General features: G+C 53.8%; 1 protein-coding gene across 2 annotated transcripts; it reads right to left on the bottom strand.

Annotated features, from left to right (window-relative positions):
* Positions 1–305: 305 nt before the first annotated feature.
* LCN1 (lipocalin 1) lies at positions 306–5,291 on the bottom strand. 2 transcript variants are annotated; one of them, XM_078350813.1, is made up of 7 exons: positions 5,144–5,291; positions 4,576–4,706; positions 3,331–3,401; positions 2,677–2,787; positions 1,723–1,824; positions 1,496–1,522; positions 306–493 (listed from the first exon to the last, which is right to left on the bottom strand). In XM_078350813.1, exons 1-6 carry the CDS (start codon positions 5,231–5,233, stop codon positions 1,497–1,499), a joined length of 531 nt encoding a protein of 176 aa, XP_078206939.1. In that variant the 5' UTR covers positions 5,234–5,291; the 3' UTR covers positions 306–493; position 1,496. The 2 variants fall into 2 exon arrangements, with proteins under 2 accessions (XP_078206939.1, XP_078206943.1); XM_078350817.1 differs by having other exon boundaries at positions 306–488.
* Positions 5,292–10,943: the final 5,652 nt, after the last annotated feature.

The raw sequence follows: 10,943 nt of genomic DNA, 5'->3' as shown, positions 1-10,943 counted from the left end.
GGCCTGTGGGTCTTACTTGTGAGGGACCAAGGAGCAGAGCCCTACCCCACCCTGCCCACCGCCAGAGCCTGAGCTCCGTGGGCAGCTGACCTGCAGGAAGCACCCCGGGACTCTCAGGCCCAGCCCCCAGCGCCCACCCACCTGCCAGGCCCCTCACACTGTTGGCCTGTGGCACCCACCACGGACAACTGGGCTGAGGCTGGTCCCCTGTCCTTCCTCCCACTTCCCACCCTCTCCCTGCACCCAAGGGAGCACCCAGCCAGCTCCCACCCCAAAGGACCCCACAGATAGGCGGAGTCACCAGGAACAGCTGAAGCTCTTTATCGGGAACCAGGAGGGGGACACAGAGCGGGAGGAAGGGGGGGCTGGTAGGAAGGGGTGCAGCCGCCCGGGTTCTGCAGGGGCAAGGGAGCTTTCTCCATGTCCCTGTGAATGACGGAGGTGCTGGGTGGTGCTGTCCTTGGGCTGCTGAGGAGCGAAGGTGCCCTCTGCCCTAGAAAGGTGGGGAGGGTGAGTGAGACCAGGACAGGGAGGATGGGAGGGGGATGCTTCATGGGGCACATGCGGGCTCTCGGGTGCTGCAGTGTGGGGGTGCATGTGAGCTCTCAGGAGCTATGGTGTGGGGGGACATGTGGGCTCTCAGGGGCTATGGTGTGGGAGGACATGTGGGCTCTAGGGGACAACAGGGTGGAGGCACATGTGGGCTTTCAGGGGCGTTGTGTGTGGGGCACATGCATGTTCTCATGGACTAGGGTGTGGGGGCTCATACAGGGCTCTGGGGGCTATGGTGGGGGTCACAAGCTGGGCCCTCAGGAGCTATGGTGTGGGGGGCACACACTGGGCTTTCGGGGGCTGCTGGTGGGGGCTCTGGCCTCCGGATTGGAGCAGATGGGGCAGGGACTCCCCGAAGGCTGCCCACAGAGCTCCCTGCCAAGTGAAGAGGCCTCGGGTGGCTGCAGACCAAGGGGAGGGCGTGGGAAGAACAGCGATGCGGTCCGGATTCTGGCTCCGCCCACACCTGGGCAGGTGACCTTGGGCCAGTCTCTGAACCTCTGGTTCCCTCATGCAGCCAGCGAGGGGCCCATCTGATGCAGTGAGCACAGGCACGCCTGCCACTTTGCTGAATCTTTCAGCAATTCATCAGGGAAGTGGGGTCACAAGGATGGCTGAGGGTGAGGGGTGCTGAGGAGGAACCTGAATTTCCTGCCTCCTCCCATGCATGGGGCTGTGGGGTAGACACCCCACAGCAACCAGCAAAGGTGGGCTTGGCACTGCAGGCTTCCCAGCTGCCCAGGAGCCATGCCCAGGGCAAGAGCAGAGGCCAGTGCCCGAGTGCAGGCAGCTCAGGAGCACAGCTTGCACCTGCCTGGCCCACGCAGGGCATCTCCCACCCAGGTAGGAGTGGGGTGGGTGGGAAAGACCCCTCAGCCTCTTGAAGCACCACTGAGCCCCAGGGCTGGATTTTCTCAAGCGTCCTCTAAAGCTGTTCACTCACCCTAATCGCTCCCTGGGGCGCAGGTTTCTGCAGGAAAAGGAAGCACAAGTGAGTCAGGAGACCCCAGGAATGCAGTCAGGATTGGGGCCCTCATCGGCCACCAGCTCCACCACCCCAGGAAGGACAAAGCCAGAATTACACGAAGTGCAATTATGCGCCCCAGCAATGTGGCTCTGCTGATGTCCCCACGCAGGGACATGGGGACTCCACGGGACCATCCTTCCTACCACTCTGCCTGAGGATGAGGATGTTCTCCGTGCTGAGCCCACGGGCTCCTGCGGCCTTCTCAAAGTCCTCCAAGGCTTCCGGGTTGTTCTCGGGGTCTCTCCCTGTGGGTGCCAGGACAAGATGTGGGTGCTCCTGGCAGCACTGGGCAGTCACCAGCACCCCTGTCCCAGCCTGGAGGCCTGAGCTAGGCTCAGGAGGGGGACCTCACCCTCCATGGGGCAACTTGAACCCAGAGGCCCTCAGGCTGGCAAAGTGGGACCAGGGCACCATGGATGGCTCAGGAGACTCCCTCGGGAGCAGAACTGGGAGAAGTGGGAAGGGCTCTCCATCTGTGCCAGAGCATCTCCCAAAGTGAGGATGGATGGATGGCAGGACGGGCCCACCCTGAAGAAAGCACCTCTCCCCTCTGGGGCAGAAGGGCACTGCCTGTCCCACTCCTCTGTGATTCGCACACCCCTGGCTCCACAGAGAACTCGGGAGCCTTCTCGGGCCTCGTCCTCAGGCAGGGACGGCACTGACACGCCACTGTCTGCAGGCGCCACCTCGTCCAGAATTCAACCCCAAGAGCTGGAACGTCCTTTCCACGCAGACTCCTGTCACATCCCCGCTCCTCTCCCTGCTGGACACCCCACAGGAACTCGCTCAAGGATGACGCTGCAGGGAGCTGCCCCGGGGGAGGGGCTCGTCAACCGGGTGACACGTGTGACCTTTAAGCTCCTGTGCCAACAGCCGCGGCTCCTTTCTGCCTCCGCTGCAGACCTAGGCTGGGGCATCCTGAATCCTGAACTCCAGGGGTGGGAATTGGGGCTTTTATCAGGAAAACCCATCCTAAGGAAACTGCAGTGGGTTCCTGGGTCCCAGTGGCTTCTCCCATGGAAAGAGGGTGCAGGAGACTGAGGGAGGAGAGAGGGCAGGAGAAAGGCTCGGGAGTGGGGTGGGGGTGCGGGACCCACCCATGAGCTTTGCCCCTCGTATCGGCTTCCCGTGCAGCTCGCCCTCACAGTAAAGGATGTAGTGGTCCTTCACATGCGACCTGATGATGTATGCCATGTGCTTGCCCCCGTCTGCGGAAGGACAGCAGCACATTTCTGAATTAGCCACTGGAGCCTTCAGAGAGGATCCCGGGGCAGTGTGCGGCGCTGGGCCCAGCAAGACCCAGCCCCCAGAGCTCCCGACCCAGGTTACCCACCAGGCCTGAGCCCCAGGCCACAGGATCCCCACTTCCCAGGAACTTGATGCACCCGAAAGGTGGCCACATCCCAAACCAGTGAGGTGCAGGAGGTTCTGGGTGCGGAGGTGGGAGTTGAGGTGCAGCCCCCAAAGCCAAGTACAACCCTGCTCCTGGCCCTGCCTGGGCCTCAGCCAGAGCTACAGGGAAAGCCCAGAGGGTCCATCCCGGGACAAACCAGCCACTCCTGGTGTTTGCAGTCAGGGGTTCATGTCTCTAATGCAAATTGGCCAGTGAGGCAGGGGGAGTGAGTTTTAGTGGGGTCAAAAGGCAGCAAAAGTCTTCCCAGGCCAAAAGGCCACCTCGAAAAGGCACTGGCTGCCCCTCCACTTTCAATGTGTGTTTGAGCTCAGGCTCTGGCTCGGGCTCCAGGACTCACCAGCCGTGTATTTTCCTGGCTCGTCAGTTTTCTCCAGGATGACCTTCATCTCCTGGCACTGACCACTTATCCTGGAAAACAGAAGCTCCCTAGCAAAGCGGCCCTGGCCTGTGCCTCCCCCGGCCTGGGAGCAGCCACACGGCAATGCCCTGCAAAGGCGGCCCTGGGTCTGCCACATGCCCATGGAGGAGGGTGCTTCTCTGCATCTCAGACCAGCCACCAGTGGCCCCTCCAGGCTACACTGGAGTTCTCGTGGTCTCCCGAGGTGGCCAGGAGCTCTGCTCCACTCCTGGTGGCTGCCTTCCTAACCCCCCTGCCATGTTTGCTGCCAGAGGGACCTGGGCTGCCTGGTTTGCAGGCAGTGTCTGTGGCGTGGGGCTGAGCCCTCATCCCACCAGCTGCTTGCTTCCTTTTGGAGATATTCAGGGTCAAGCCCCACGTCCACCATCATCTGGCCCAGAGAGGGAAAGGTTGAGTTAGGGGTTTTCAGGAAAACAGACAAACATCAGGGTCATTGCCAGGGTCAGTGACTTCCTAAGGGCTGGTCCCCAGGACCAGAGCACAGGCACTGTATGTCACTCAGGGGGAAGCTACGTGGGTGAAATCACCTGGGTGGGAAGATGCACAGGTGGGAGTCACACATGGGTGAAATCACACGGGTGGGAAGTGGCAAAGGTGGGAGCCACACATGGGTGAAATCACACAGGTGGGAAGTGGCACAGGTGGGGGCCACACAGGTGGGAAGTCACAGTAGTGAGCCACGTGGGTGGAAGTGGCACAGGTAAGCACTACACAGGGACTTCAAAGGGGTCTTCTCCATGATGTCTTATGTCCCCTCTTGGTCATTCTGCAAGCCTCATCCCTGCGCTTTTCCAGAGCAGAAATTTACTGCCAGGGCTACGAGTCTACACTTCATGGGCTCTGCCTACGGGCCTGACTCTGGTCTAAGGTAAATACCTTTCCTAAAGGGTCCTGCACAGCACCAGACATTCCCCAGTGGGCAAATGAAGTGGACAGTACCCAGCATTGCCCCTGGTAGCCCACGGGGTCTGATCCGGGACCTCTGCCCCCCAGGCCCTCTCCAGCCGAGGCACCTCGGTGGCACAGTTTGCCCTCAAGCACTACAGGAGGCCCTGAGAGGGTCCTCCCAGCAGGTCGGCCTCCCCAGCACCAGAGCTCTCCCGGGTGGGGAAACGAAGGCCATAGACCAGGTTGCAGGCTGCCCGGCCAGCTGGTGACACTCACAGCATGGTGACCTTGGCTTCCAGGTTGCCCCCTTCCAGGGTCCTGAGGGTCATGGGTGTCACCAATTCCAGATTCATCTCAGGAAGCTCCCTGTCCACTGTCATGGCCTTTAGATACCATGTCCCTGACGCCTGGAGAAGGTTCCTCTATATCAGGCTCAGGCCAACCGCTCCAGAGCCTCTCCCCACTTCTCTGCCTGCAGCCCTCAAACTCTACCCCAACCCGAGGGCTGGAGACGAGGTGCATTCCCCAATCTGACGACGCAGAAAACATCCAGTGCCTCGCCAGGACCACCCGAAAGTGGCTCCAGTCCCTGCAATTCAGCCAGGACGACAGGAGCCCTCATCCCCAGGGGAGAAGTGAAGTCAGCCAGATCCCCACCCTCCCAGCCTTGCCCCTCTGTGCCCCCACCTCCCCAGCCCAGACTCCTGCTGCCCCATTCCCTTGGCTTTAATGCCCAACCCAAAAATGAGGGTCTCCTTGGATGGGGGAGGGATGGGGTCTCCATCCAGCTGTCTCAGCCTCACCCCACACCCGCTCCAGCCCACCCTTCCCATCTGAGCCTCACATCCTGAATCTCCTCATCTGAGGCCAGGAGATGGTGGGCCTGCAGGGCAGCAATGAGGCTGAGGCTGACAGCTAGGAGCAAGACCTTCATCTCCAGGGTCGGAGTTCACGGGAGCCTGACGGGTGGCTTGCTGGGGCTGGGAGAGGCTGTGCTGCTTCTCCCGTGGCTGCCCTTTATACCGCTGGGCTCAGGATCCCCTGGGTACCTGGCACAGGTGACTGACCAATCCCTTCCTGGATGTAAACACATTCAGTTCTGCAACGGAGCAGATAACATGCCATTGTTGGCGGCTGGTGAATAACAGCTTGTTAATCCCACGGGATCATCTGGACAGGGCCACGTGCAGAGGAGTGGGTCTGCAGATTTCACCTGGGAGGAAACTGAAGGGAGTGAAGGGCGTGCAGGCCTCCTGGGGACTGTGGCAGTAACAGGCGCCCTCCAGCCATCCCACACGCGCTGATGTGCACACCGCCAAAGGGGTTTTGGGTTGGAGTCTGAGGGCCATGGGCTTGGGGCTCAGCTGAACTTCCTGCATCTCTGGGCAGGTTACTTGGCCTCAGATTCATCCTGGAAAAAGAGGGACCCTCCTGTGTGAACATGGTACCATGTGCATTTAAGGAGGGTGTCCACACTCCTCAGCAAGGTGTGCAATAAGGACCTTCTCTGCTCCACATACACAGCAGCAATAGGTCAGACAGACAGAAGACCAAGACAGGTAAGTATGTACATGCGTGTGCATATATATAGACATGCGCACACATGCACATGCAGACACACTCACATAAAACCGGAATGGAGAAGCTCAGGCTGGTGATGGTGTTGAGGTGGGCCTATTGGCTCCAAGTCCCAAGGCAGGCAAAGAAGGCCAGGGTCCAGCTCCTGGGAGTGATGGGTGCAGCTTTCCTGAGTCCAGGCAGGAGGCTGGAAACCCTTCCTGACACATTCAGGGCTGTATCTTCTTATAACTGAGTGGACTCTGTGGCATAGGAAGGCAAGAGGACAGCGACACAGCCACAAGAGCAGAAGCTGAGATGAGCCATCCTCAGAAAGGGTGACTTTATCTGTGACACCTTCCACATCACCGCAGAGCAGAAGCCTGGGACCCGGGATGGGGCAGATGCTACGAAACACTGCTCAACAAGATGGTGGAGAAAGGCAGACATGCAGAGGCACGACGTCCTCACCAAGATGGTGGAGAAAGGCAGACATGCAGAGGCATGATGTCCTCACCTTGAAATGAGCTAGCAGGGCAAGGTTCCAAAGTACTCAAGGCAACACCACTGTGAGAAAGGCAGGCTTAAAATAAGCAATTGGTGCAGGAATTCACACCTTACAGTTACAGTTACAGTTAAGGAAAGTCTGACACTTACTTTAAAACTGCAGGAGTATGATTAAATTGCCTAGCGATTTAAAAATATAGAAAGTATAAAATTTGAACTGGCCAGAATAAAAGAAACACGAGAGATGAAATAGAAATAATTACAAATCTTGAAGATGAATAATAAAGTGAATAAAAAACTCGACAGACAGGATCAATTCCAGACTTGACATAGTGGAAGAGACTTAGTGTTGTGGAAGACACTACGAACAAAATCAAGGAAGACAGAACAATTGGAAAGAGAATTGAGGCGTTATAGATAGATTCAGTCTCCAGCCTGCAGCTAGTAACAAAATGAGAGGAGGAAACTAACCAGAGTGCAGCAGCTCTGAAAACACAACCCTCACACACACACTCACACACAGGTGCACACACACACGGATGTGCACACACACGTGCACACACCCACATACACATGCATACATACACATATGCACACACACACGTGCACAAAGTTAACACACATGGAGAATAGATCAAGAGGCTCCACAATAAATGGAATAGGAGTTCTCAAAGAAAAACATTTTTAAAATGGCAACAAAGCAACATAATAGCTCAGAATTCTCCAGAATTCAAAAGACATGAGATCCCAGATCTCACTTACAAACCAAGGAATGATCAAAATTGAGAAATCCACTTCTAGAATATTAAAGTGAAATGCAGATCATCCAGAAAAGGAGAAAAAAGTCAAAATGGCCAGAAAGAAGAGCCACACAGCCTACCAAAAACACAGATGTGAGCTGACGGCAGACTTCTCAACAGCAACGCTGCCTCCCAGAGGACAATGGAGTGGCATCTTTAACAGACCCAGGGAAGACAGCATTGACCTTTGAATGTTATTCTCAGTGCAATGTTCATAAAATGCTGAAGGCAAAATAAAGACATCTCAAACCTTAAAAAATAACTGAGGCTGGGACGGTGGCTCACACCTGTAATCCCAGCACTGTGGGAGGCTGAGGTGGGTGGATCATGAAGTCAGAATTCAAGACCAGTCTGGCCAACATGGTAAAACTTATCTCTACTAAAGATACAAAAATTAGCTGGACACGGTGGTGGGCGCCTGTAATCCCAGCTACTCAGGAGGCTGAGGCAGGAGAACTGCTTGAGCCCAGGAGGTGGAGGTTGCAGTGAGCTGAGATCACACCACTGCACTCTAGCAGGAGCAACAGGGCAAACTCCATCTAGAAAAAAAAAAATAGTTAAAAAAATTAAAAAAAAAAAAAAAAGAACTGCAACTGAGAGTGTCTTCCACTCACTGGCCTTGGGAAGTTTCAAAGGGAGATTTTAGCAAGTCTAGCAGACCAAGGTTGGGGAGGGGGGGATGAATGACGTCAGCAAAGTGAACTACCTGCTGGCTGCACAAACACGAGTGGTGTAGATTTTGTTGCAGGGAGGAAGGTTCTATTTTAGCAGATATTTAAAGAGTGTTAAATTCACACAAAACACACTTGTGCCCATATGCATGGGTTCATATGAATGAAAAGACGCATATTAAGCACAGAAGAATAGTGAGCTATGGTGAGAGGGAGGTAGAAAGGGGCAGGCAGGGATAATAAATTTTCAAAACAAATAAAGAAGGCTGTTAGACAAAAGCATGATTTATTTTTCATCAGTGTGGATGAAAACTTTCATCAACATGAAAACGATTGAAAGCACGATCACAAGGAGATGAATATTCATGAATTTGAAGGCACACTGCATAAAAATGTAAGAAGCCAAACAGACTGAAGAACAAAGGGGTCAAATCCACAGTCGGAACAGGAGACGCCAGAACGTCTCCATTCGACACAGAGAGCTAGAGTTTAAAGAGTTGATACCAACATGAAAATTTGGGAACCAAAATTGTAAAGTATACAAAGACACTGCCCCAGCAGCTGAACAGTTACACTGTTGTGATTGTTACAATGAACAACTCTTAATTGTTGATTCTCATTAAGAACACATGAAATCATTTAAAAATTAGGCCACATACCAGGCAATATGGGGAATTTCACAGAACCAACACAGCAGAGCCTGCCCTTTCAGCTACAAGGCAATAAAACTAGAATCAGCAACGAGCAGAGTGTTACATAAAGAGAAAAGTTCAAGTCTACAGCCTTAGATGCATCTATTATAAGATAAAAAATTAAGTCAGGCATTTAAGTAAAAACAACACATAACCTAAAGAAATCAGAAGACAGAAATAATAAAGAAGAGAAATTCGTGGACCAGAGAATACAGAAAAAGTGAGATAACCCACAAAAGCAAAACTGGCTCGTAGAGGAAAATGCAGTAAAATGGTAGACCTCTGGCCAGCCTGTTGAAGGAAATGATGAGAAAAGCAGCAGCTCAACACCATCAGGAAAGGCGAGGTGACGGACGGAGGCCAAAGAGAAACTCACGTGACCAAGGGAAGCTGAGCGGGGCACACGGCCGGCAGGGCTGGGTGCCCTTTGCCACTGTCATTAAGTCTGTGGTGTTGTCATGAGGCTGCACAGATAGATCAGCAGAACAGGAGGGAGCCCAGACACAGACCGGAAATGGAATCGGAAAATTAGGGGCATAGCAAACACATTTGAGGGGAAAATATTGAATCAATGAGGCTTTTATCCATACGAAAAGGACATATCCATTTAGCTCCCTACCTCACACGGCACACAGTTGATTCCAGGCAGATTAAAAGGCTTAATATGAAAAGCAAAACTTTAAAAACCTGTGGAAGAAACAGGACAATCCCTCTGTGACCCAGAGGTACTCCCGAAAGCTGAGGAAGAGTCACGTCTTTGACAGAGGCAGGAGGCGAGCCAGACAGAGGGAAAGACCTGTGCTGCGTCCAGCTGCAGGGTCTCAGCATGCAGAGCGCATGAGGAACTCCTGCTAGTGATGGTGAGGAGGATGGACAGCTGCAGGGAAGAGCGGGCAGAGGATGGGAAAAGGCAGTTGGGGGAGGAGGTGACCCAGACGCCTCAAGGATGGGAAGAGGGGCTGAATAAGCAGACGACCATCTCAGGGCTGAGGCTGAGCGCATTCCTCACTCTGGCAGTAACGTGGGTAGGATGAGGTGTGACAGGAAGCACCCATGGGTGCAGACGCTGCAGAGCAATGGCCCAGCTAGCGAGGCTGGAGACAGTGTGTCCCGGGCCTCCACAGTGCCGCTGCCTCCCGCACATCCTGAGATGCCCCTGCCTGGTCCTTGTGATGTGCAAGTGGGGAGCTCCCCTGGGCATGATTTTGTAAAATCTGCCACAGCTGTCTCTTTCTGTGGTGTTGGGAGACCCCGGGCTGGTTCTGGTCCAGCGGGGCCAGTTGAAGCTGACAGTCACTCTAGCTTAGAAGCTCCTGCCTCCTGAGGTCCTCTTGATTTTCAGCAATATGCCCACTGTTCCCTGTGCCACTGCACCTGGTGTCATGACCCAAGGATGCTGGACTGCATGTCACAGCAGGACATGAATGGAAGTTGGCCGGTCAGGAAGGAGAGGTGGGTTTCGTCCTCTGGGGAAGTTGGAAACGAGTCATGGTCAGCTTAAGCCCCCAGTCTGCACACCTGTAATTGGGGATTTGGTCCTCACTACTGTCTGTCAGCCCCTGAACACCTGTGAGGTGGGATCAGTCCTCACCAGTGTCCCTCAGCCCCCGATGTGCACGCCTGTAACCTGGGATCAGTTCTCACTGACATCCTTCGGGACTGAAGTCCTCTCTGTGCAAAAAGTACTTGGTCACACATGAATGCCCCGGCCAGCTCTGCGCTACTTTGGCGGTCACCTCATGAAGGAGAATTGATCAGAGCTGCTGCTTATGGGGCAGACGCCTGTGGAAGCATCATCACACGCACATCTGTGATGGCGACTACGTGTGTCCTGCAGCCCCCAACGGATGATGAGAAATGAATCTGAACCCCACGTAGGAGGGAAGGCTGAATTACCTTTCGATTCTATTTACAGGAGATCATTTTCACAGGAACCAATAATCAAGGGGTAGCAGCCAATAGATACAGAAAAAGTCAGTTTTATAGAGGTGTGCCAGGCAGTAACCAATCAGATCTTATGTTTTCTTCTTCCATTTGATGATCTTTATTGCACCTATCAGCTTTTTTCATGTGTGAGCTTTGTAATTTTTTTATCACTTCAAATCAATATTTTCATATCTAATTTGGATTCATAATTTCTATTATTATTTAAAGTAACCCCTAAATTTTACATATATTTTAAGCCCCACAAAATCCATCTACCCCTGGCTATATCTGTGAGTTTAATTTCCTTTTAAAGTAATCTGAATACATACACACGTTGAGATTTTCTAATGCCAGGCATGGGCGATGGGTGTTTTTATTCTCGGCTTGTTCTCTGGGAGCTGAAATAGTCAGGATAGGACAGCGTACCATGGAGAAAGTGCCCGGATGTGCAGGTACCTGCAGATCACTAGAAAGGGAGGCTGTGTGAATTG

This window comes from Callithrix jacchus, chromosome 1 (genome assembly GCF_049354715.1).
Source record: "Callithrix jacchus isolate 240 chromosome 1, calJac240_pri, whole genome shotgun sequence".
Classification (NCBI taxonomy): domain Eukaryota; kingdom Metazoa; phylum Chordata; class Mammalia; order Primates; family Cebidae; genus Callithrix; species Callithrix jacchus.
This window is presented reverse-complemented; position numbering and strand designations above follow the sequence as displayed.